The sequence below is a fragment of the Equus przewalskii genome, chromosome 31 (assembly GCF_037783145.1).
Source record: "Equus przewalskii isolate Varuska chromosome 31, EquPr2, whole genome shotgun sequence".
In the NCBI taxonomy this organism is placed as follows: domain Eukaryota; kingdom Metazoa; phylum Chordata; class Mammalia; order Perissodactyla; family Equidae; genus Equus; species Equus przewalskii.
Window position 1 is genome coordinate 12,700,196 of NC_091861.1, and position 27,291 is coordinate 12,727,486.

Below are 27,291 nucleotides of genomic sequence, written 5' to 3' on the forward strand. Positions count from 1 at the left end.
TGGCCTGTTTCCATGATATATTGAGTGGTGGTGTTTGTTGTGAGCATTGATGCCTGTAACACCAAGCTAAACACATTCTTTTGGATATGTTTCCTCTCTTTAAATGCCCTTGTCCTGTCCAATAATAAATGATTGTCTCAAAAAAAAAAAAATAATAGGAATATCTTCCTAATATCAAATTGTTAGGGAGAAATTAAAATTCAACATTAAATGTATTTGACCTTATGAGTTCCTATCCAGATAAACCAATTCGCAAGCCCTTGATTATTAATTTAAAGGCCAGACCAAAGGCAAGTCAAAATATAAATGTAAAACCCTGAATCTTCCTCACTTTGAGCTCAGTCTTAGTTTGAGTATGGTCATGCCTGGTAGAGTCATGGTCCCTTCAGTATTTTTAGTCTGGATTGTTTTCCACTTGAATGGATGTCATTCCTTTAGGACATTCAAAGTTGGATGTTTGGCCCCAAGACTTCCATGTGCTCCACCTTTCTAAGAGCTTCTCTTTGTCTTTGGTGTTCTTCAGTTTTGCTACAATATTTCTGTATGTGAATTTCTTTTTATTTATCCCACCTGAGAATTGTTGTTTCCTAAATCTGAGCCTTTGTATCTTTTATAAATTCCAGAAAATTTTCATATATCATCTCTTCTAGTTTTGTCTCTCTCACAGTCCTATTTTCTCCTTCTGCAACACTAAATAGATAATGGTAGATCTTCCCACACTGTCCTCCAGGTTTTGTAAACTCTTTTTCATATTTTCCACTTTTTGTTGTTCTGTGTTGCATTCTTGGTAGTTTAGGTAGTCCTTTAGATTTACCTTCGCTTATTCAGAGACTGACATTGGCACAGTATATGTATATAGTTCTGTGCCATTGTGCCACATGTGTAGATTTGTGTAAGCACCACCAAAATGAAGATACAGAAATACTACATCATCACAAATATATCGCTCATGCTGCCCTTTTATAGTCGTACCCACCATTCCATATCCTCAGTCCCCATCTCTGTGCCCTCAAAACCGCTCTTTCCCATCTTTATAATTTAATTTCGAGAATGTTATATGGAATCACACATATGTGACCTTCGAAAATGGCTTTTTTCTTTCAGTATTCATCTAAGATTCATCTAAGTTGTTCCATGTATCAGTAGTTGGTTTCTTTTTATTCTGACTACTCCATGGCATGGATGTAGTTAGGTGTGCTTTTTTTAGCCACTCTGCCAATTTTATGCCTTTTCTTTGGTATATTTAGATCATTTACATTCAATGCAATTATAGGAGCTTAGGGCTTAAGTCTGCCATTTTATTTTTAATTTTCTGTGTGTTCCTTCTGTTTTTCATGTCTCTGTTTTCCTTTTTCTGCTCCTTAAACATTTTTTAGAATTTAATTTTGATTTTCCTTTTTTTTTTTTTTTTTGAGTTTTTAAGTGTATCTTGGCATACATTTGCTCTAGGCATTATGTTACACAAACATAATTTATCTTAGTCTACTGGTGTCAACATTTTACCACTCTGAGTGAAGTATGGAAACCTTACCTCCTTTTATGTCCTGTTACAGTTGTTATAGTCACACAGGTTCCTGAGACTCTGTTGATTTTTTTAGGAGTAAGTATAACTTTAATTCATAATTTATTTTAAAAACATTCATTTTCTTTGCTTTTTAGTTTTCTGAGTCATTTTCAGTCTTTTGTTTTTGAAATCTTTCTTTTCCTTGATGATAATTTTCACATCACTGTTGTGTAGCCAGTCTTTGCATTCAGCCTCCCATCTAAGTTGTTTGAGACTTGCACTATCTTTGTTAGCTATGGTGTTCGTGCCAATATTATCAAACTTTGATCCCATATTTCATTCAAATAGGTAGCCAAACTCTTCAGCAGATACAAATAGAGTGGAGTCATTATTTCTTTTTTTCTTTTTCTTAGTCTATTATTCTTAGTCTATTATCCATTAATTATAAAGGATACAACTTGGACAGCCCATGGAAGAAATACATGGGGCAAAGTATGGGGGAAGGGTGTAGAGTTTCCATGCGCTCTCCAGGTGCACCATCCTCCTAGCACCTTGATGTGTTTACCAACCCAGAAACTCCTGTTGATTTTTTTCCCCTATTTTCCCTCTGTTGTTCAGAGTACTTTCTTTTTTTTTAAGGAAGATTAGCCCTGAGCTAACTACTGCCAATCCTCCTCTTTTTGCTGAGGAAGACTGGCCCTGAGCTAACATCCATGCCCATCTTCCTCTACTTTATACATGGGCCGCCTACCACAGCATGGCTTTTTGCCCAGGAGTGCCATGTCCACACCCGGGATCCGAACCGGTGAACCCTAGGCTGCTGAAGCAGAATGTGCGCACTTAACCGCTGCGCCACCAGGCCAACCCCCAGAGTACTTTCTATTACTTTCTCTTTAAATTCACTGATTCTTTCCTCTGTCTTCTCTATTCTGCTGTTGAGCCCATTCGTTGAGTTTTTTATTTCATTTATTGTATTTTTCAGTTTTGAAATTTCCATCACTCCTTTTTTATATCTTCTATTCCTTTGCTGAGGCTTTCTATTTTTTCATCTGTTTCAAATGTGTTTGTAATTTCTTGCTGAAGTATTTTTATGATGGCTACTTTAAAATTGTCACATAATTCTAACATCTGTGTCATCTCAGCATTGATGTCTTTTTTCACTCAAGCTGAGATTTCCCTGGTTTTGATATGATGAAAGATTTTTAATAGAATCCTGGACATGTATGGTATTAGGAGACGGTAGATCTTATTTAAGTTTTCTGTTTGAGCAGGCCTTCCCTGACACTGTGCTGGTGTGTGTGTGGGGTGCTGCTTGTTATTGCAAGATGGGAGTGGAAGGCCAGGTTTCCTACCAGCCTCTGTTGGCACCCTGAGGAAGAGGGGTGCTTCCTCACTGCTGGGCAGGAGTGGGAGTTCAGGCTTCTGATGAGGCCTTCACTGGTAACACCCTAGCTAGCAGGAGTAGGGGTACCGTATATCCAGTTTTTAATTTCAACTAATGTATTTTTCATTTATAGTGCCTTGATCTTTACTCTTCCTCCCATATTTTCCTTTATTCCTGTATATTAAATATACTTACTTTATATTCTATATCTGATATCCTCAACATCTGTAACTTCTGCTGTTTATTATTTTTGCTGCTTCTCTCAAGGTGGCTTGATTTCTCATGTTTTGCGTGTTTCATCATTTTTCATTGTGAACTCAAGTTCAATGGAACTTTCTCTGGGGGAATTCTTTGAGGAACAGATTGTAAATACATTTTTCCACAGAAGATTTACATTTGCTTCTGTCAGGTACCTGAGGGCATTACCAACCTATAAGCACTAAAAAAATTCTTTGCTTGAGGGCTTTTATTTTTATTATTAATATATAGGTACATAGATACTGTGAATTTATACTGCATTCCCACATGAAGGCCACAGTAGAGTTTCGACTTCCCATGGGAGACATTCATCTCTCCACTCACAACCAAGGTTGAAACATCCTTTGAGGCAGTGCGTTTTTGTTTGTTTGATTGTTTGTTTTGTTTTGGTTAATCTTTTACCAAGGGATTTAGCTTTATGAGGGGATCTCTGATCCAACTCTCCACCTTGCACGGGTCTACGTTTTGTCTCTTATGCCTTAAAATTCAAGACTAGAGCATTTGTCTTTGTTGGAAAGATATCCTTAAGTCAGATTCTGGCTTCTCACCTTTTTGGATTCTGGCTTTCACTTCATTTTTTTGGCTTCTGAGTATTTTGTTAATTTCCAGGCACACTTTTTGAAAAGTTCAAAAAATTTGACAGAACCACATAATATATCCCAGAGCTAGAGTACTTAATATAGGTAAATTTAGGTTCCCAGAACTCAGCAATTCGTGTAAGCCAGGACTCTCATTACCACTTACAAGGACCATAGCAGAGACTCAGGAATGTCAGAGGAAAGGACAACAGTCAGAAAGAGTGTTCTTGGTTTCTGTCTCTGTAAGATGCCAGTCAGCATGTACCAGACTTGGCCAGGGCCATGACCTGCACCCTTAGATCCACTGGCAGAGATCTCACCAGAGGTTAGTTATGGTACCAAGTTTTCCGTTTCTGGTAAACACATTGCATCCTTTCCCAGGGAGGGACATTTAAAATATTCCTGCCTACTTGCAGAGTTCAGAAATCAGTGACATCCTAGGCTCCAGATTTTTTGTGTGCACTTTTCATTCCCAATCCACGCGCGCAAGAGAGAGAGAGAGGGAGAGAGAAATGAAAGAAGGAAGGAAGCAACCTCTTGAACTCCATTTCCGTCTTGGGCTCTTGTTTCTGGCTCGGTCTACACTCACTCTCTTGTGAGTGGACATTTTTCAATCCTCAGGGACTGCTGCCACTGCCTCTAGCTCCAGAACTGCTGAGGTCTATGAGTCCTGCTTCCTAAGGAGGCTTCTCCCTCAGTCCCATATTTCTTTCAGCCTGAGGATCAGCCATAGCAGGTTTCTGAGCTGAGCTGTTTTGAACTTTGAAGCTTGTCCCATTGCTCCTGCTCCTGCTTCATGCTCCTCCAGATACTCTCTTTCTGCAGCTTTTGAGTGTTCAGGACTTGAGTACCATGTCCTCCTGCTGAATCTTGTCTTCTGAAGTTTGGGACATCCTTCTAGTGTTTGACTTCCCTTGTCTTCTTCTCTCAGGAAGGCTCAGTTGAGTTCTTAATGGTTTAATGAGATTCTTCAGTTATTCCCCTTCCTTCTGCACCACATGTAAGGCTGGTGTTTTTGTTGGACTTTTCCCTTTTCCTTTGTCTTTGTTTTCTGGGTCAGACATTTGTTTTACCAACATAGATTTTTTTTCTTATCACAGTGAGAGAAATGAAGTCAATGTTCTACGGATCTGCCAAAAACAACTACTGTCCAAACAAATCTTGTTGACTCTCACTTCTCTGAGTTGGATCATCTCACTTGAAAAGCATTTTCCAGCCTAACCAAAAACCTAACCCGGGCCTGGGCTCGAACTGTCCTCTTCCTGCCTCAGTCCCCTCAGTGCATCTCATTCTCCCTGTGCCTGTCCTGGAGTCCTGACTGCTTCTTGACTTGTTCCCACAGGACACAGGCAAAGCCTTATGTCTACAATAACTGTTTTGCTTTGAAGCTCATCTAATAACACCTTAACTATTCTATGCTAATCTTTCTAGCCTTCTCCTCTCTGTCTCTCAGACAGTTCTAAGTTTTATGGAAGCCCTGTACGGCTGTGCCGATCTTCACACAGTGGTTCCCTGTTCTGGTTACTGTGTAGTAAAGCGCTACAAATTTGGTGGCATGAAACCACAATCATTTTATGACACTCAGGATTCTGTGGGCCAGACTTTGGAAAGGATGCAGTGGGAACAGCCTGTTTGCTCCATGATGTCTGAGAAGACTCTAAGGCTGGGGGTAGTGACTTGATGGCAGGAGGCTGCATTATCTGAAAGCTCATTCACTCATATGTCTGGCTCCTGGGCTGGAAGTTCTCAACATGTGGGACTGCTGATTGGACCACCTACGTATGACCTCTCTGTATGGCTTGGCTTCCTCACACTAGCATGGCCTCAGGACATCATATGTGGTAGCTCAGCATTTCAAGCATGAGTGTTCCACCAAACGAAGTAGATGCTTCCATGCCTTTTCTGACCCAACCTCAGATTCTAGGAATTACAAACAAGTGACAAGATGGAAGGAGGGTCAAGCCCATAGACCTCACTTCTGGATGGAAGAAACATCAAAGTTACTCTGTGGAAGAACATATGGAAAAGGAGGTATTGTTGTGGCCGTCTTTGGAAAAAGCTATCTGCACAGTCTGCCTTCTGGCTACATCAAGTCACTTCTATATACAAAATACACTCACCACTCCCCAAGGCCCCTAAAATCTCATCCCATGGGGCATCAGCTTCAGCTCCAGCATCTTGTCGTCTTACTCAGAGCCAGGGTGAATGAAGCTCCTCAGATGCGGTTCCACAGGTACGGCTCCTTAAATACCTTCCCGTCCATCTGAAGATCTGAGAACTAGAGAAACTGAGGACCTGCTCGCCACACAACCAACATAGAGTGGTGGGACAGACATGGCATAAGTGCTGTGTTCCCTAGATGCTTTTATTTCGGACAGTATTCACAGTTGTAAGAGGATGACTTTTGACAGCTCCCTGGATCTAGTTCCCTCTGGTGGTGGTGGCCTGCGTTCCAGGTCCCAGTCACCTATCTGACATCTTGCCTTTCTGCCCCTGAGAGATTTTTTTGGTTCCTGGTTCTCAATATGATCTAATCTAATGCCCTTCTTAAGAATATTTAGATATGTGTGCATTTCCTTTTCTTTTTTGCATCTGTCTAGCCTCAGGAAAGCTCTCTCTTCCTTTGGCTCAGTCTGCCTGTTGTTTCTGAGAGCAAACCACTCTCCTTCTCATTTTCTCTGCACAGTACGACTGGAGCATATAGTAAAAGCCAGTCTTCAAAACTCACATTCACTAAGGCCTATTAAAGCAGCCTTATATCTGTAACAACAGCCATTCTTCTGTAGGCAATGCAGAAGAATTGCCTGCTGTGACTTGCCAGGGTCAAAATACTGCCTGACCCACACTTACTGGAGCCTTAAAATCTAGCAGCTCCTGCCCTGACCTCACCAGAAAACTCAATCTCCATATGTTACTTTGACCTCTAGTTTCTCACCTTTATCCTTTATCCTCTAGTATCTCACCTTTATCAAGGTTCCTGCCAAACTCACCAGTATGTTAGGGCTTTAGGGCTTAATAAATAATACCCCTTTCTTATTCTCCTGGGTTTGGAAGCAATTGATATATAAGATATAGGTGACAGTTGAACATAGTATCAACTTTGTTAAAAATAATTATGTATTAAAGGATATGGCTTAGATGTGTAGCCACAAAGAGCTTTTTAATAGTTCACCCCAGAATTCCACTCACCTACCCGGTCCCGGACCTCCCTCCGCAGGGCAGAGCCTGCCCCTGTTAGTTTCCCTCACGTCCGCACAGACCAGGATTGCAGGGAAGGCACATCTGTAAAGGAAAGCCCAGGAGAGGTTAGCTGAGCATCCTCCACTCTTTCTCACACACTCCCTAATCCGAGCAGTTATCCTGCCTCCAGGAAAAGTCGGGGAAGTGATAGGAAGAGGCCAGGAGTGTTCCTCCTTTGGAGGTGCCTTTGTGGAAATGTGAAGCTTGGGGAATACTGTCTCCTTAACACAAACAGAAAACTACAAGCTGGGAGTCTCTGATGTGAACCACGGAGACTATCGGCCGGGTGACTATTTATCTTGACGGGAAGAAGCACACTTGGTGAGGAGGTTCTGAGACAACAGGTCCAACCTAAAGTCGCCAGAGACACCTATGCCCCAGATCCTCCTCCAGCCCTTTCCACACCATTAGCAGACTGGGATCTAAGTGCCCCACTCAAAGATGTTCACTAAACAGCAAGGATCCAACATGGGAACTACAGAGAGATGCTACAGAGAAAAAGTTAACACAGGAAGCAGCAAAAAGGCAGATGAAAAATATATGGAAGAATAATAATTACTCCAGGTAACAGAAGAAATTTTCAAGTAAATCAATGAACACGAACTGTTAGAACTCAGGGGAAAAAAACGGAAGATAAGGAAACATTACAGAAATGGAAGCCCACCTTGCAAGCAGTGAGACGTAGAAAAAGGAGAACGAAAATGTTCAGTGATATGGAAGACAAGCTTGAGAAATTGACCAAGAAATTTAAAGCAATTAGCAGGAAGACATAGATACAGACAACAAACATGGAGATACACCATCATATTAGGTGTTTTCTGAGGTAGAAAGCAGACAAATGTACCAGAAAAAATACTCAAAGATACAGTTGAAGAATTTGTTCTGAACTAAAGGGAGGAAAAATCTATACATTGAAAGGGAAAATTGATATGGGGCAATCAGTGCATGCGTTCTGGAGGTTTCCGAAAATGAAGGCAAAAGAAAGAATCCCATAAGCACCCAAGCAGAAAAAATATGCCATCTACAAGGTAGAAAATATCAAGCTGGATTCAGTTTTCTCCACAGGAACATGCAATGCCAAGATACAATGACTGGATATCTACACAGTCCTGAGACATAAAGTACGAACCTAAGAATTTTATACCCATCTAAGTTTTGTTTATTTATAAATGACAACATAAAGCCATTATAAAATAAATATGTAAAATACAAGAACCTTTCTTGAAAAAAAACATTAAATAAAATTCAGTCAACCAAAATATGAATCAAGATGAGCTCGGAGATTCAAAAGCCGTGGTCTGAAAAGACTGTTAGAGAGCATCAGACCAATTTAAATACAGAACTATGGCTAAACCACTTTCAGAATTCTAGGTCCAGACTAGAATGTAAATGTTTTAGAGACTAATGAGGAAACCATCCAGAAAAACAATCACTGAATAAAGCTAAAGAACTTAAGGGGTAGTCATGTTAAAAGTGAGAAATGCGTTCATAATTTTTTTATAAAAGGAAAAAATAAAATTGTCTGTTTGAAGATATGATTGTTTACCTAGAAAATACCAGGAAATCTATGAAACAGCTATAAGAACTAATAAGTGAATTTAGCAAGGTCAGAGGATAGAAGGTTAATATAAAAACTCAATTATATTCTTATACACTAGCAGCCAAAAATTGGAAAATAAAACAAAAATAACAATCTCATGCATTTTTGATAGAAGTATAAATTTGTACAATATTTTCGGATGGCAATTTGTCAGTGGCTATAAACAATTTTAAATGTCCATTCTTTTTTTTTATTTTTTTAATTTAATTTTTATTGAGTTAATGATAGGTTACAATCTTGTGAAATTTCAGTTGTACATTATTGTTTGTCAGTCGTGTTGTAGGTGCACCCCTTTACCCTTTGTGCTCACCCCCCACCCCACCTTTCCGCCTGTAGCCACTAATCTGTTCTCTTTGTCTGCATTTTTAAATTCCTCATATGAGTGGAGTCATACAGATATTGTCCTTCTTTATCTTAAATGTCCATTCTTTTTGACTTAATATTTCTAGGAACTTATACTCCAAAGAGTGAGCCACTATATATGCATGAGGATCTTTACTACCCAGTGTTTACATAAACAACTACAATAGTGACCACAACCATGACAACACACAAGTGGATAAAAAAGAAAACTAAATATCCATCAGTGGACATAAGGGTTGCTTAAATAAACTACGTACACACATTTATTCTATGAAATAGCAAAAGCAAGTAAAAAGAATGAGGTAATCATATGAGAACCTCCCAGAATAATAATATAATAATGATGTTGTGTGATATTGTGTGATGAACTCCAGAGGATCAACATTTGAGATGTTTTATAGGTATGACAGAAGCTGTTGCAATTGTCCAAGTGACATGCTTGGTGGCAGAGTCAGTATTCAAAGTCAAGCCTCTGTGGTATCAAGCCTCATGGTATCGTTTCCCACTTCCTAGCTGGGAAAACTTGCACAAGTTATTAACTTCTCTAACCCCAGATTTCTCCAGGCAAAACGACGACATAGTCAGACTTACCTTTTTTCTTGTCCTGAGGATACCATGAGCAAAGATATGCGAGCATGTCTGAAGGGCACCCATCAAGTGCTCGCTGCCGTCCAGCTATGCACGCCCTAGCTCCGTCGCAGAGTCATGTTGCTCCTCTGAACGTGAGACGCACCATCTGCAGGGCAGGACTGTGTGAGTTGCAAACACTTGTTTATAGTGTTTTATATAATTTCCTCTGCAGAAAAGCTTTTATCTTGTCCTGAGTTCTTTGCTTACCTCAAGGTTTAAAAAGTATAGCCATCTGTATGATTCCAACCAAATGACCTTCTGGAAAAGGCAGAACTACGGAGACAGTAAAAAGATCAGCGGTCACCAGGGGTTAGAGAGGAGGGGGGGATGAATCGGTGAAGCACAGAGGGTTCTTTTTTTTGGTTTAATTAATTTTTTTTTTTATTGCAGTAACATTGGTTTATAACATTATATAACTTTCAGGTGTACATCATAATATATTTCGAATTCTGTGTAGATAACATCTTGTTCACCACCCAAAGGCTAATTACAACCCATCACCACACACGTGTGCCTAATCACCCATTTCACCCTCCTCCCTCCCCCCTTCCCCTGTGGTAAGCACTAATCCAATCTCAAGCACAGAGGATTCTTAGGGTAGTAAAACTAGTCTGTGTGATGCCATAATGGTGGATATATGTCATTATACATTTGTCCAAATCCATGAAATGTATGAGACCAAGAGTAAACCCCAATGTAAACTGTGGGCTCTAGTGATAATGATGTGTCAATGTAGGTTCATCAGTTATAACAAAGGTCCCACTCTGGGGCTGGACATTGATAATGGGAGAGGCTGTGTGTGTATGGGGCAGGGAATACGATGGGAACTCTGTACTTGCTGCTCAATTTTGCTATGAACCTAACATTTCTCTGAAAAATAAAGTCTACTTAAAAGAATAAACAACCCCAAAGCGTAGGCATGCATTGGAACATCAAACGTCTCCAGAGGTCAGGCAGCTAACACAACAGAATGAGAGCAGTCGAGGCTTCAGACACATTTTCAAATGCGTGGCTTTCTCATCTTTCACATTTCCCCTTTTGATAGAGACACGGCTACAAGAAATAACTCCCTTTCCTCTTGTCTCTCTGATTTCAGGTCTTACCCCTCTCCCCCTGCTTACTAAGATCTAGCCCTCCCAGCCACGTTTTACTCCATGGTCTTCCATGACCATTCCACCAAAAGTTGCTCCACGGCCGCTCTACGGTACAAAACAGTTTGAAAGCCACTGGAGCAGATGATTTATTTTCAAAATAGCCCTTATCATTACCTGACATTTTCTTTCTTTGCTCTCTTCCTTCCTCCCTCCCTCACTCCTTCCCTTCCTTCCTCCTCTTCCTCACTCCCTCTTTCTTTTATTCTTTGTCCATTCTTTCTTTTATTTCCTGTCTTCCTCTCTAGAATGCATGATCCACAAGAGCCAGGTCCTTCTCTGTCTTGTTCTCTGCTATGTCCTTATCTTAGATAAGGTGCCCAGAATATGGCAAATGTTCAGTAAAGATTTGTTGATGACCAGTGGCTCTCACTCCCCTGCTTGATCCTTCAATGGCTCCCTGTTCCCTTTCCTTGGCTTAGAAGACTTTCAGTAATCGGTACCTTGCTCACCCAAAGCCTCATCTCCTTCCACTCTACCATCTCAAACTCCATTCTCCAGGACTTGGCTCGTGCCATCCCCTCCTCCTGGAGCACTCCATGCCATCGGGCATATGGGCACCCTACCTAGAGCTGGGTGCCAGGGAAGGCTCCCTGAAGTGGCATTTGAGACCCAAGGCATGAAGAGGAGTTGGCACGGAGCAATGAGTTGGGTGCTGAGTGCTCCAGGAGGAGGGGTTGGCATGAGCCAAGTCCCAGAGAAGGGACTGGGCGAGATTACCAAAGGAATGAGCATAGATAGAGAGGAGTAGCAAGCCTAGGACTGAGTCTTGGGACACTCCAACATTTAGAAATTTAGAGGAAGAGGAACTACCCATGAGATGTAAGAAAGCCATAAGGGTGCGTTATTCAGTGGTCAAATGGAGAGAGTGTTCAAGAAGGAAAGCAAGGACTTCAGTAACAGATGTTGCTGAGAATTCCAGCTAGATGAGGCTATAAAGCCAATGGATTCAGGAATGAGAAGATCATGAGTAACCTTGACAAGGCCTTTTCAGTGGCACAGTGGAGATGGAGGTGGCATTAGAGTGGATGGGAGAGAGAAGGGAATTCCAGGAAGTAAAGACTGTGACAACTTTTTCAAGAGTTTTTCCTTTGGAGGGGAGCAGAGAAATAAAGTGGGAATAATTCCTCCAGCATTGGGGAGAAATCAAAGTAAGGGAAGGTCCTTTTTAATTTGCCATTTTATTTTAAGGATTAGATTTATATTTCTCCTGAGTTTTGAATGTGGAGAAAGGAGAAAACCATTCTTAGCGCTTCCTAATCAGCATAGGTTCTTGGCCAACTATTGACCGGGAGTGTCTGATTGGAAGTGACAAAAACCCGACTTATACTTGTTTAAGTCAAAAGAGAAAATTTATTGGTTCACATGATCAAGATGGAACTAGAGACCTAAATCCCAATAGAGTTCTCTTTCACTGTCTCTCATCTCTTCCTGCTTCCTTTCCTATTGCAGAATGAAGGACGTTGAGAAGAAAGCAGGAGGAGACATAATTACCAGGGGCTCTGAGTCACATCCTCACAGCTTAGTGGCTAGACAAGAAACAAAAGCTCTCCTCTTCTTGGGACCATTTTGAAAATTCCAAGAGAAGAACTCTGGCTCATCTTGGATCAAGTACCCATCACCTGAACCAAGCACCCTGGCCAGGGGATGAGGAACTAGGATTGGCTCAGCCTCGGTTACACACTCATGTCTGGGTCCAAGGGATCAGGGTATCTTACCAGCAGGAAGCAGGGAGGGGTTCCAGGCCACCTGAAACCTTAGCGGACCTATTTAAATTACTGGTGGTTACAAATACAGTGCTGGCTTTCTAGAACTCATGTTGATATATAAGTTCAATCCATGTATTGATACACACATGATACAACATGTTGATTGTTATAACAATAACAATGCCTTTTGTTGGTCTGTATATTTGTACCTTCACTGTCTTATTTGATGTTCAAAACTATATGCATTGGGGCCAGCCTGGTGGTGCAGCGGTTAAGTTCGCACGTTCCACTTTGGCAGCCTGGGGTTCGCCGGTTCAGATCCCGGGTGTGAATCTATGCACTGCTCATCAAGCCATGCTGTGGTAGGCATCCCACATATAAAGTAGAGGAAGATGGGCACGGATGTTAGCTCAGGGCCAGTCTTCCTCTGCAAAAAGAAAAAAAAAGAAAGAAAGAAAGAAAAGAGGAGGCTTGGCAGCAGATATTAGCTCAGGGCTAATCTTCCTCAAAGAAACCCCCCAAAACTATATGCATTAAGTAGTATGAAGTTCTTATTTGTGTTTTACAGATTAGGAAACTAAGGGCCAGAAATTTAGTGACTGATCTAAGTTATACAATAATTTAGTGTCAGAGGTCAAGAATCTTAGTTGTCCTCCAGACCTCATGTCAATATTCAACACAGCCCCTCATTCTGTGATGGTAATAAAGTTATGTCACCCAGTCCACTTACCCTGATTCTCTCTAGTCCTCTATTGTACCGTAATAGACGGTAAGGTCATGATGGATAGCATATGACAGCGGAGAAATATAGCAATGATAGTGGAGAAGTTTGGAATTTTAGATTTGTAAAATATTTTATTTTAAATATTTTTATATTCACAAAGTATTTTGTTAATAAGTATTTTACATTTGTAATACACTTGCTTAATCAATAGCTAATGACTTCCAAGCTAATTAGAGTATTTGAACCAAGGGGAAATAGACGATCTTATAAACAATAGAGTAATCTAAATAGCTGTGAAGGAGATTCCACCATGTTACCTTCTAGAAGTCAACAACAGTTCTGGGAATGATGACAGCCAGATGTGAAGGAGAGGAGCCACTATTTGGTGATTATCTACTGAAGGCACCATGAAAGGCCTCCCACCGTACTCTCTCCTTTCATTCTCAAAACTGCTGTGTGAGACAGTGACATCTCTACCTCCAGATTATAGCTGAGGACATAGACGCAGAGAAGTGGCGTGACTTGCCCAGCTGCCTGTAACTGAGAGAGCCAGGATCGGATCCCAGATCCGAGTGGCTCCAAACCTACATGTCTCCACTACAGAACACTGAGCATTCAACCAGTGCCTTTGGCAGATAAAGGTAAAGGTATTTATTTATAGGTTCTATTTTAACTCATCCTATGCCCCAATTATTCCCATAATTTCTTTGGCAAACGGCCTTCTCATTTTCATATAGTCTAAAACTTAAGGTGAATCTAGCAGTGGAGAAATTTGCTGTTTGTGTGGGATTGTTTCTGATGGCATTAAACAGCACATGTGAATGCTTTTTGTAAATTATTAAATGATACAGGACTTAGCTTATAGCTAAAAACTATTATCAGGTTTAGAATCAATGTCAAAGGGGAGTCCCCCTGTTTCTCAGGACTTCTAGATCTTTTTGCTTCCATTTGAATTGGAAATGGTCCAAAAGCTAATTTTTTTCCTCCTATTCACCAAGCAGGAGGAACGCCACTCCAAATGCTATCATAAGTGATGAGGAATTTGGGCTGATAAGTGCTTATTATATTCCCAGTTCTTCCTCTACTCCTTTCCTCCTCTTCCCAGTAGCCATACCCCCTTTCACCTGCTTGTTCTCTCCAAACCTCACCCATAGCGTTTCCCCTTGAGTGAGGGTCTGGTGTGCCCTTGGGATCTGGAGATGGTAAGAAGCACACAGACCAGAACTGCAGTGCTCGCAAAGACAAGCTGAGCCCGAATAACATGGCCCCGTCACTGCTAAATGTATCAAGCAGCCCCAACCCATGGTCCCTGGTATGACATAAAAGCAATGTCATTCTTTTACACCCCTGTACTCAACTGTTGGTAACCTGGGTTCCTGTACTTTGTATATGTTGAAGAATTGTAATTTGAACTTCCTAGCTTAGTCTGTCTGGCTAAGACTGAGTGGCTTATAAACAGCAGAGATTTATTGCCCACGGTTGTGGAGGCTGGATGTCTGGGATCAGGGTGCCAGCAGAGTTAGGTGAGAACTCTTTTCTGGGTTCATACGCAGAGCCTTTTTGCTGTGTCCTCACATGGCAGAAGGGGCTAGGGAGCTCTCTGGGGTCTCCTGTAAGAGCACAAATCCCATTAGTGAGGGTTCCACCTCATGACCTAACATCTTCCAAAGGCCCCGCCTCCTCATACCATCCTGTGTGGGGATTAGGATTTCAATCTATGAATTTAGAGGGGACACAGACATTCGGACCATAACTCCCCTCCAGTTGCAGGAACTCGAAAATGTTTTATCTTATGTCTGCATAAGTTTCACCCCTCCTAAGATTACGTTGCAAACAAATCCTTAAATGTCTATCGTTTTCTAAAAGTAACTCTTATGTGAATCCTTTGGTGAAGGGAAATATTTCCCCCTCCCTAAATTGGTTCCAAGTCCGCCTGACTCCAAAGCTCAAATTATTAACTGCTCTGCTATTCTGCCTTTCCAGTTTTCTTAAACTGAGTGCAAATTTAGAATTTTTCAGAGTCGAGTCTTTTCTCAATAAGCAAGTTGTATTATTTGATATGATGGCGAGGCTTGTGTTCTGACCACTTCCTGGGCTGGTGCTAGGAGCAGACACCACTTTGCTGCAAGAATATGTGGCATTTCGGAGAAATGATGTAGGTGCCGCTTGGCAGGTTGATGGGCGCAGCTCTAAGGTAATCTCAGAGCTGCAACTCACAGTGCTGCTGAGTAGGTCCCCCAGCAACAGCCCATTCGAAGTCGTGCTGAGCACTGCCTGGTTTTTCTCTTTTTCACATCTTATGCCTCCATCAATAAAAAAATAGTGGTCACCTCAAGTCAAGAACCGCTTAAATTTAATGTATTCTGAAAAGCTTTGAATGATAAAATGCAGACTTTTGGGGTACAAACAGTACCTTTCTATAGCCGAAGTGTTACAAATATATATATTCTATAAATTCACTGATGAAGAACTGAGTTTGTACCCAAGATTCCTCAGCTATCTGGAGGAGCGATCCCCTTTTGGACCTGGGCTGATGGTGAAGTCTCCATCTTTTGATGACATATTTAAAATCTAGAGGCAGTTGCTACGGGGAAAAAGAGCTACCTCTTCTTTTGAATAAGAATTTGGTGCCTTGGACAAGATGTCCACTCTCTTCCCTGAAGGGAGCACCTTCTCTTGTCAAGTAGAACTAAAAAATGAAAACAAAAACAGCTGCTTTTTCAATTTCTGAAACAATAATGGTTTGTTAGTTTCTGAGTCAAACACCAGTGTAGAAAGAACTTTTAGTGTCATAATCTGACTTTATGGATGGTGGCACACTGAGTTCTGCACCTGTAAAAACTGAACTTAAAAAAAATTCTGGGGCTGCCTGGTGGCATAGTGGTTAAGTTTCCATGCTCCCCTTTGGTGGCTCCAGGGTTCACAGGTTCGAATCCCGGTGCAGACCTACATATTGCTCCTCCAGTCGTGCTGTGGGGGCGTCCCACATAAAATAGAGGAAGACTGGCACAGATCGTAGCACAGGGCCAATCTTCCTCTCTCACACACACACACACACACACACACACACATGCATACAATTATTTGTTTAGAACAAAAGTGTTAAAAATGATCAAATTAGTATAACGTGGGGGCAAAGAATGTACACTCTAAAATTTGATGCCTAGATCAGCTCTTGATTCTATCATTTCCAGACTGTGTGATCTTGGGCAAGTTACTTAAAATCTCTGGGTTTTAGATGCCTCACCTATAAAACAGTCCTTATTTTATGGGGCTATTATGAGGATGAAATGAGATGATGCCCATAAAGTGCTCAGCACAGGGCTGGGCAGAGAGTCAGCGCTCAGTCAACAAAAGCTACTGAAGCCCCATCATTTACAGCCATGTAGATGATGCAGTCTAAATTTTTGTCAGTTAACAGATTATATACGTATAACCTATGTATATATATATAAACTGTATATATATATATAATTGTAGTTAATCAACACATTTTTCTGAAGCGCATTTTGTTGACACCCTTAGCGTTTCTTAAAGGGAGGAACTAGCCCTGGGCAGTTCCTTGGACCCTGTCAGCTCCCTCCTCTGCTTCCTCAGCCACTGGCTTCCTAGTTCTATCAACTGTCCTCCGGGGGCAGTGACATAATTCTTGTTATCTGCCCTCGCTAAGGAGAATGACTTGGCATGAGTGATAGATTTCTGCTGACCTCAGCTTTTTCTTTCAGTTGTGAATGACAAAGAAATGCACTCATCAGGGACTCTGTTAGACTGTAAGTGATTTCCAAAAGGAGACTTCCAAAATTCTCTTATTGTGACTGCTTTGCTTGCTGTCATATGTTACAAGTTTCAGAGGTTTCATAGTTTGAAGACAGCATAAGCCAGAGACTAGGCTGGGAGCAGTGTTCTGGGGCATCTCTTGTATTAGAGTGTGTCATCTCTGGTTCGAGGGTAAGTCTGTCATGCATGTGCTGTAATACCAGTATACTAATACTAATACACTAATGATAATATTGGACCTTTGGACAACTTTGCCCTTCCCTCCTCCTCCCACCCCATCTCTTCCTGTTCACTCCACACGCCTTTTTTCTTCCTTTCTGCTTTCTTTCTTTTTTCCTTTGGTGAGAAAGATTGGCCCCAATCTAACATCTGTGCCAATCTTCCTCTATTTTGTATGTGGGATGCCACCACAGCATGGCTTGATGAGTGGTGCTAGGTCCACACCCAGGATCTGAACCTGCAAACTCGGGCTGCCAAAGTGGAATGCATGAACTTAACCACTACACGACTGGGCCAGGCCCTCTATTTTTTTTAAGCATGCAACTAACATTTATTGAGTGCTTAATATGTGCCAGACACTGTTATAATCACTTTACACTCATTAACCCATTTAATCCTCACAACAGTATGCGGATTAAATGCTTATTCCCTTTTACAGTAGTGAAAATCACTACTGTAAACCCAGACAATTAAGGAATTAGCACAAGCCCACACAGCACTGAAACTTTCATCAGCCTGTATCTCCTTACTTCTTTCAAATTATTGATCATTTTAGTACTAATTTTTAGAGAATATTTTAAATGATCAATTTCCTCAAGTTCTCTGTGTAGAGATATTTTCCTGGAGGCGGGCAGGGAATGCTTAACAGGCTCAGGTGGCACCCTCAGATCAAGGATATTTTAGCTTGATTAAGGACCTTGTCTGATCACTGAAGGTCAAGATCACATTTTACAAGGCTAAGGCAATAAATGGGCTAGAGTCAGAACTTTCGGCTGATGGATTCTGTGACTTTTTTGGAGCGAGACATTTTTATTCATTTCCAAGCCAAAAACAGATGTGTTTTTTCAGGAATGGCTAAAGTTCAGGGATTGGGGATGGGGGAGGAGAATAGAGATCAGCTTCAGATCCTTTTTGGAGTGAGACAACCGTATAAAACAAAAATAAGCCGTGAAGAAACCTGCAAGGGCTCCCCGCCCCCTCCCTGAACTGAGCAGCAGCAAACTCCCTTCTTCCTGGGGGGCTGTCCCGGGCCTCTCCCAGGGTCCTGAAGGCAGTTCTCTTCTGGACAACTTCCACTTGGAACACAGCCTGTTGTCAACATGAAAGGCTCTATTTGGAATAAACCTCCATGTAGGTCAGTTGACTGAACTGGGAATATCAGGTCATGCTGTCAGGGGTACATGGGGGTGAGCAGAATATTCTCTCCAATGGAGAAGGAGACAAGCACACAGAGGAGGCCTGCCCTGGCTTCTCTGGTGGCCAACGACGTGTGTCCACCATAGAGAAAATGCATTTCTGAGTGCTGGGTGGGAATGTCATGCTTACAAAAGCGTGATGTGCGCTCTCCTCCAGGGCTGCCTGCAGTTCACTCCGGGAAGGAGGCCTTGTGAGTGAAGATCCTAGAGATGGGGGACTGAGCCGATACTGTGACATGGCAGGTGGGGAGGTGACAGAAACGATGTGCCCTTCCGAAGGCTGTGAGCAAGAAGAGAGGGTAAAATAGCCATTGCATAGGTGGTCGTGGAGTGGGAGTGCTGAGGGAGGAATCTGCCCAAACTTCAGGAAATGGACAGCAGGAAACACCCTGGAGGGCAGGGTTGGCTGGGTTAGCGCTCCAGGGCCTTCCCGGGTTCACGGGGAATCTGTAAGGCACGCAGCGCCTGGGCACGTACGCACAAGTGTCCAAGTCCACAGAGAATACAGCTCACAGCGGTCAAAGTCATCGTCACTGAGACTGTACAGTCAGGGCGTTGGGGCATTGGCGATCCGAGTGATTGGAGAAGCAGGGGTCATTGGGTGACTCCCACCTCTGCTGTGTCCGTGAGGCGACATCCAGACACGCCCCCTTTTCTCAGCAGCTCCCCTCTCTGCCCAGTTCTGTCCTAGAAGGACAGACATAGGCCCGTGGCCACCCGCCCAGGGAGCCCAGGGCGGAGGACTGGACCCGGGAGGCGGCGTAAGGTCTTCAGATATCGCCGCCGCGGCCACTCCTTTAGACTCTGGCCGTGCAGAGCCTGGGGGCGCTCTGCCGCCGCCTTATAAACGGCCCAGCGCAGGCCGCCCGGGCCGGGAGGCGGGGACCGGGCATCGGCTGAGTCAGGGGCGCCCGCCTGCGCCCACCTGTTGCGGCGGCGCGGGGCGACCGGCGGTGGCGGGGACATGGGGCGCTACTCGGGCAAGACGTGCCGGCTGCTCTTCATGCTCGTGCTCACCGTCGCCTTCTTCGTGGCCGAGCTGGTCTCGGGCTACCTGGGCAACTCCATCGCGCTGATCTCCGACTCCTTCAACATGCTGTCGGACCTGATCTCGCTGTGCGTCGGGCTGACCGCCGGCTACATCGCGCGGCGCCCCAGCGGGGACTTCAAGGCCACCTACGGCTACGCGCGCGCCGAGGTGGTGGGCGCGCTCAGCAACGCCGTCTTCCTCACCGCGCTCTGCTTCACCATCTTCGTGGAGGCCATGCTGCGCCTGGCCAGGCCCGAGCGCATCGACGACGCCGAGCTGGTGCTCATCGTGGGCGCCCTGGGGCTGGCGGTCAACGTGGTGGGGCTGCTCATCTTCCAGGACTGGGCCTCCTGGTTCGCCTGCTGTGGCCGCCGCCGCCGCCGCCGCCAGCAGCAGCATCAGGAGCAGCTGGCCCAGGGCAGCCCTAGCGGCGCTCTTGGGGGTCTGCAGGGCACAGAGGGCCGGTGGCACGCCGGCCGGGACTCGGTCGTGACCCTCCGCGGGGCTTCGGTGGAAAGGAAGAAGGCGGAGGGGGCGACCGTGTTCTCAAACGTAGCAGGTGCCTTTCGGTTGCATCCTCTGGACCGCTTCTCCATCTTCCCTCCCCGCCCCAACTCCTCCCCCCCTGCCTGTCCTGGTCCCTTCCTCTTCACCCCACGCCTTGTTTTTTCCTTCCTGTCTGCTTTTTTTTTTTTTTTTTTTTTTAAATCTGTTTCCTCTGCAGTCCAGCTTTAATTATCTTCTGCTATTTTACCATATTCCCCACGATTTCTTTCTTTTTTTTTTTCTTTCTCCCGGATCCTCAGGCTCCCCCCCGCCCCCACCCCATTCTCTCTGTTTATCAGTATTGATTTCCTTGGAAATCAGTTATTATTATTGGTCAACAGGAGCACTGCCACCCCTCCTCCTTTCATTAGATGCCATCTACACTTTATTTTTCTCCCTCCCCCTTCTGTCCATCCTTCTGCCCCCTTGGGAGTTATGGGTTTGGGGTGCAGGCGGGCTCCCACTTGCCTCTTTTTTCTTTTAACTTGAATGGAAGTGTGAATGAAGTCCAAAGGTGGATTACATGGCTTGTTTTCAGGCCAAAATAGACCATTCTGGGCTGTGTGTGTGGAGAGATAAGGGGTCTGATAAGCTAGGAGGAATTTAAAATAACAAAACTTTTTTTGAGTCCTTTGGTTTTTTTTGTTTGTAGAACTTATACACAACACAAGGTTTCTTCTTTGAATGCAGGTGATTCCCTGAACACCCAGAATGAGCCAGAAGAGACTGTGAAAAAGCAGAAAAAGTCCGAAGCCCTGAATATCAGAGGTAGGATTGACTTTGGGTCCATTTGAAATCTTTTTCAGTGGCACATGTGGACTGTGCTGTCCTCTTCATTTCTGTTTGCCTTTTCATAAGGTGGGTTAGAAAGTAGGCCAGTGACACGCAGAGACTATGACCCTAGTCTCTTGCCTAATCATTGCATCGATTCAGAGGGAGAAGCTAGTTGCTAATGATTTATCCTTGCTCCAGTTGGGTCCCTGCTAAAAGCTGCCTGCTCCAGAGTGTCACAGAGCAGTGGCATGATACAATTTTACTTGATTTTGCCCTGCTCTGGATATCGCTACATAAAATGCAGCCTATTTTAATTGAATCTCATTTTGAGAAAGGCAAGAAAAGAGTAGCTGGGCTGCTGTCCAAGGTGGCACTGGTGAATGACCCTCATTGCCTCAGTTATTTCTGCCAGAAATCTGCTTTTGTGATGGGTCTGGTGGCTCACTTGAATCTCCACTTCCATCCCCAAAGTGGGAGTTCTGGTGAGGTCTCTGGAACGCACATCATTAGCATCCCTTCTACCATGTGCTCAAGGTCACAGAACTGGGCAGAGGTCAGCCCAGGGAGTTCAGAGGTGCGATTCTCACCAGATACCAACATTGTCCACAGCATCTCTCCTTTCCAGCTTCTTGGACACAGACTTTGCTTCAGAGTGATTCAAGAGGGGTCAATCCCCAATCTTGACTGAGAATTTCAACAAAGATTATGCAGACTTTTACCTCTAGATGGTTTGGCGAAGCTGTCCTGGGGCTCAGATGGAAATAACGGAAAGAAAAACTCATAATGTGGGAGGCACCTTCATTTCTGAATGTCTCACATCTGTTTTACAAAGTGATACCCAGAATAGATCCATAGGGAAAATCAGAAAATAACAACAACAACAACAACACATAAGCTCCTCAAAATTTCTAAATGAATTAGTTTTAAAAAATTTAACCGCGATAGGGGAATTTCGAAAGAGCTTGGTGGTGAATCTTTTTGGAAAGAATCTGTAATGAAAAATCATTATCTTTTAATTTCTTTCCTTTTTAAGGTTCAGTTAAAAAATATATATATTGTAGGTTTTTAAGATGGACTTCACTATCATCACACTTTGTTCAAAGCACGTTCTGTCAATTATTCATTCTTTTTTTATTATTGAGGTATAATTAACATATTATATTAGTTTCAGGTGTACAATGTAATGATCTGATATTTGTATATATTGTGAAATGATCTTCACAATAAGGCTAGTTAATATCTGTCACCATACAAAGTTCTAATTTTTTTTTTGTGATGAGAGTTTTTAGATCTGCTTTCTTAGCAACTTTCAAAGATACAGTACAGTACTATTAGCTGTAGTGATTATGCTGTGCGTTACATCCCGATGACTTATTTATTTTATAAATGGAGGTTTGTACCTTTTGACCTCCTTCACCCACTTTGCCCACCCCCCCACTCCTCGCCAATCTGTTCTCTGTAGCTATGAGCTTGGTTTTATTTTTTAGATTCCATGTATAAGTGAGATTGTTAATTATTCATTCTTATGTTATGTTACAGAGAAACTGAAGAGGTAAGTGGAAAGAAGCAGAGAGGAATGAAGAATAGGTCCCAGTAGATATTGTGACTTTGTTTGGGAAGCATAGCCTAGGGAAACTTGTATGATCTTCTTAATTTTTAGTCAAAGCTGTTGGAGCTCCTGGATAGAAGTATGCCAGTGGTAAAATGCTGAGGCCTGTGGTCCACAGGGCCTGACAAAAGTGCGCCTCTAGCTTCCAATAGAGGTGAATAATGCAGTGGCTGAGATTGAGATTTGGGCTCAAGCTGCCTGGGTTTGGGTCCTGGCTCTGCCCCTTAAGACTATATGACTTTGGGCAAGTTCTGGAGCCTCTCTAAGCCTCCGATTCCCTCATCTTTAAAATGAGGATAATAAGAGTACCCACTTCATGGGGTGGTTGTGAGATAAAGCATGTGAAGTGCTCAGGCACATGAAGGAAACCAGCTACCATTTTTATGGCATGCCTAGTACTCTGTGCCGGGTACCATTCACGATTGAGTCATTTAGTATGAGTAACAATCTCATTACTGTCATTCAGAGAGTGAGTGGAATTGCTGGGTACACACCTGCAATGCTTCAGCTTGCTTACTTACTCACTCACCATCAGGTGAGCTCAGATCATTCCTGCTGCTTGTGATGAGTGCCCAGGTGATGGCTAACAGGGGCTTTTCCATATTTGGGGCTAAGTGTGAGGCTGGCTTCACCTTGGGTCATGTGACCTCATCATGGAGCCACATTCTGGGGAAGGACCACAGAATGTTAGAGCTGGAAAGGCCTCAGGGACAATGGACCCCAACCCCTTCACTTTACAGATGAGGGAACAGAATCCAGAGAGTCTGGTGACATCCCAAGTCCCCTGGCTGGCAGCAGAGGCAAGGCTGGAATCCTGGGCTCCTGCTGCGCATTTCTAGCTCTTTCCATTATTGCACACTGCCTCTAGACTCCACGCAGGATGGCTTGCTGCTCCAGTGTCCACCGTCCACTGAATGGTGACGTTTCTGACATTTAAGCCACTGCTTTAGAAAGCAGGACTGTCCCCCCAGATCTACAATAAGGATTCTTGTGAATGAAAATCATTTCTTGATTTTCATTATTAGTTCTCTTATTCCAGTGAGGTAAAAATAATGTCTTCGAAGACACACACTCCATCTTCTACCACAAAGCGTAGTAAAAGCAGGCTCCTTAAAAATTCTCGTCAATGTGTTTTGTAGTGGTTGATTTTATTTGTTTATTTATTTAATTGAGGTAAGATTGGTTTGTAACATTATATAAATTTCAGCTCAATTTTATTTAATAGGATCAAACATGATACATTAAAAACTGTTGCAATGGAGTGTCAGAAAGACAATTAGGGACTGGCCCCATGGCTGAGTGGTTTAAATTCTGCACACTCTGCTTCAGTGGCCCAGGTTTGTGGGTTCAGATCCTGGGCACAGACCTACTCCACTTATCAGTCATGCTGTGGCGGCATCCGACATACAAAAAACAGAGGAAGATCGGCACAGATGTTAGCTCAGGGCTAATCTTTCTCAAGCAAAAAAAGAGGAAGATTGGCAATGCATGTTAGCTCAGGGTGCATCTTCCTCACCAAAAAAAAAAAAAAAAAAAGGCAATTAGCCCTTTCTATTTGGGTATAAATATAAATAGATGAATAGCAATCTTGATGTCGTTCGAAAATTAATCTCCTTTGATGAGATGTTTCTTTCTAATTTTTGTTTTTTTCCCAATAAGAAAGGTCTCTTATCCTTTCATAACCACTTGCTAATGCCCAGTGCTAATGCACCGTGTTTCCAGTTATTCAATAAAGTCAACAGCATTGATGGCTTTTCCAAGTGCCGGGACATGCATCAAATTTCAGCTTATGTCGAATGGCCAATTCATGTTATATGCCAGTTTCTTCTGAGTTTTATTTTCATCTAGAGACAGCAAGGGAGGGCCAAATGCTGAGGTGTCCCGTCTTTGCAAAGCTACCCTGTGAGCATTCTGACTAACCAGGCGATTGAGTTGTCTACCGAGTGGCAATCTCTGCCTCTCCGATCGCACTGCCCAATATGTCTTTCTGATTCACAGATGTGATCGCATCAGAGTCTGCTCAGACACCTGTACTGCCTCCAGAATAAGGTCCTAACACTGCTGACATTCAAAAGCTTGCTGTTCTGGTGCTAACACTCCTTTCTAGACATTTCTGCCCTTCTCTTCACCCTTCCACAGCCTTACCTTCCTGCCACCCGTTAACGGTCTCCCCTGCATCCACCATTTAACACACACTTAGAGCTAGGTGAGAAGTGCTCAGTCAGGTAGATCTGGGTTGAGTTCTGCCTCTACCTTGTACTAGCTGAGTGACCTTGGACAAGTAACTTAACCTCTTTGAGCTTCAGTTTCCTTATCTGTATAATGGAGATAATCACAGTATCAGCATCACTGTGTTGTGAGAGTTACATGAGTGGTTGGAACAGCTCGGAGGACCCACTCAACAAATGGTGCCCATTATTGTCATCAGTTCTGCGCACTTACTTCTCAGAGGGTTTCAGACATTGTTTCACGTGCTCTTCAGAACAAGCCCCTGAGAGAAGTGAGGCAGATGTTATAATCATTCCCATTTCACAGATGAGAATCTTCTTGCTTAGCGAGGTTGACTTTCACAAGGTCCGTGGCTCATAAAGGCTGTCCGGGTCTATGACTCCACATTTAGCGCACCTGTCTCCCACGTTGTCTGACAAGCGTGTCCTCATCTGCAGCCTCCCTTGAATTCTCTGCCTGGAACGTTGTTGCTGTTGAAGTCTGTCTCCTCTTCAGAGTCCTGCCCACATTGCCCACCTCTCGAGGAGCTTTCCCTTTACAGGGAATAATTCTCCCCCTTGGGGTTATTGATGCACTTGTCTCAGAATCCTGCCAATGGACTGTGGTCCCCAGAGGATAATGACAATGCCTTCTTCATCTTTGCATGAGAAGCCAGAAAACACATTGCCGTATTCAATCTCAAGAATTTAGTGAAATGATGCCTTAAGTACTTTTTCAAACTGAAGGTCTTGATAGTTTGGTTCATAAAATCAATTTACTAGAGTATGATCAACATTTAGAAAATTAACTAGAACTGAATGAAATAGAACAGAAAATGGTAATAAGTCATATGTAAGGATAGGTTTTATTTTTTCATGAAATATTTGTTTCAATGTGTATGCTAGGATGCAAGATATGATTTTTACTGTGGATTATTGAAAAATAGATCTGAAAGCTATTTTATGTAGTTGTTAGGGGTAGGTAGTGAGATTTCTCAGAAGGAAAACCTGAAATTGGAACTTAGGATTTGTATGAGGCAGAATGCAGTGGTTCTCTCGTCAGACTCCCCAGACTTATATTCTCACTCTAACGCTTTCTGGCTGTGTGATCTTGGACAAGTCATTTAGTTACTCTGTGACTTAGATTCCTCATTTGTAAAATGGAGACAGTAACCACCTTAGGGAGTCCTTAAGAGGACTTAATGTGTAAATACATGTAACATACTTAAAACATGCCTGGTGACAGCTGGCATTACAGTTATTATTAAGTAAAAGACAAGAGTTACTCTGTCTCATGGAGTTATGACTTTACTAACCATAAAATACAGTTGTATTGAGTAGCTGCATTGTAAACTTCATGTTGCTTGTAGTCTAATGGAGGAAACAAGGCTGACATGCAGAAACATTGAGAGAATAACGCATGTCTCAGGCAGTGAAAGTGATGTCAAGTGTGTGGGGGAACTATTTGGTCTTTCTATTTTTATGGTAATATTTTGTCCTGCCTTGAAGAGAGTTAAAGCTTCGATCTTCAGCTCCTTCAGTTCCTCCTGTGGGAATACGTCATGTAGACCAACTCTTGGGAACATTCTGAGTTTCCCTTTGTGGCTCAGGACAGGTCCCGGGGAGTAAGAAGCTCCTTTGGGGGTGAGGTGAGGGAAAAGGGGGCGCAGAATTGGAAAATGGGATCATTCAATGCATTTAGTAAACCAAGGTTCTATTACCATAAATAAACACTCAGCCAGAAGGAAATGTGGGGGTTCTTTTCATTCCTGTTTTTTAGTATGTTTACGGAATGTTATTTTACCTACGATGCTGCTTAGAATCCTAGAAGTGTTGCCAAGAGGAGCAATTAGCTCGACTAAAGCCCAAGGGAGACTGTTCAGTCGTTGCCATGAGTGAGTTGTTAGTATTTTGGATTATTATTAGTTCTACTGAGTGAATCTGTGGGATACTTTGAGAGACAAAGAAGACCTTTCTTAATCTATATGCTTTCTTCTCGAGCAGGGCTTGGAAACTTTTGAATCGCCCGGGGATCTTGTTAAAATGTACACTCGGATTCAACAGATCCAAGGAGGGGCCCGAGATTCTGCATTTCTCACAAGCTCCCAGGGGATTCTGATGCTGCTAGTCTGCAAACCATACTTTGAATAGCAAGATTCTGGTGTTGCATTCTGCATAAAAATACTTTGCGTTTATATTTTATAATCCTTCTGACAAAGCTTTCACCTAGTTCACTAAACCCCACTTTAGTCTGTGTTGTTTGCTGACAAACAACTGGACACCAGATCTTCTTTGCTAGGATTGCATGTTATCTGTATCACAATCAAAACCTTTCGAAACGGTCCCTTCATTATAGGCGTTGACAATTTTTGTTATTATCTGTAGAATTTTAATTTTATTTTATTGTGACAAATGGTTCTCTATTCAGTGGGACCACTGCTGGAGTCACTGTTCTGAGGCCTTCTTAAACAAATTGCGATTTAAATGACCACGAGCTAAGGTAGTAGTAGGCAAATGTGTATAAGGAAGGAAAATGGATCTAGATAGAGGCAAGAGCAGGAATCAAAAGAACCACTCTCATGACATATCTTAGTTGCTTCTCTTCTTAAAAATGTTTAAAGCAATTTAAAGCACAGACGTTTGTCTGAAAGAAAAAGAAACCATTTGCACAGCCTCTGTGTTCCAGCTTGGTGCCCTTGGACGGGTGGCAGCCATGTGGCACTATGAATGAGCACAGTCCTTTTTCCCACAGGCGTCTGCAGCTCAGAATCCTCCTGGATTGTTCTAGGTTC

The 27,291-nt window shown here is 42.9% G+C and overlaps 1 protein-coding gene across 3 annotated transcripts in view; it reads left to right on the forward strand.

Moving 5' to 3' along the window:
* SLC30A10 (solute carrier family 30 member 10) overlaps positions 1-27,291 on the forward strand; it is a 42,232-nt gene that overhangs the window by 10,390 nt on the left and 4,551 nt on the right. Inside the window, exons 1-2 of one of the 3 annotated variants that reach the window (XM_008542835.2) lie at positions 17,246-19,922; positions 20,600-20,677. In XM_008542835.2, the coding sequence (XP_008541057.1) occupies positions 19,298-19,922; positions 20,600-20,677 (703 nt within the window). In that variant the 5' untranslated portion in view covers positions 17,246-19,297. Of the gene's footprint in view, positions 1-17,245; positions 19,923-20,561; positions 20,678-27,291 lie in introns of those variants that run through there. The other 2 variants (XM_070602057.1, XM_070602056.1) reach the window with 2 other exon arrangements.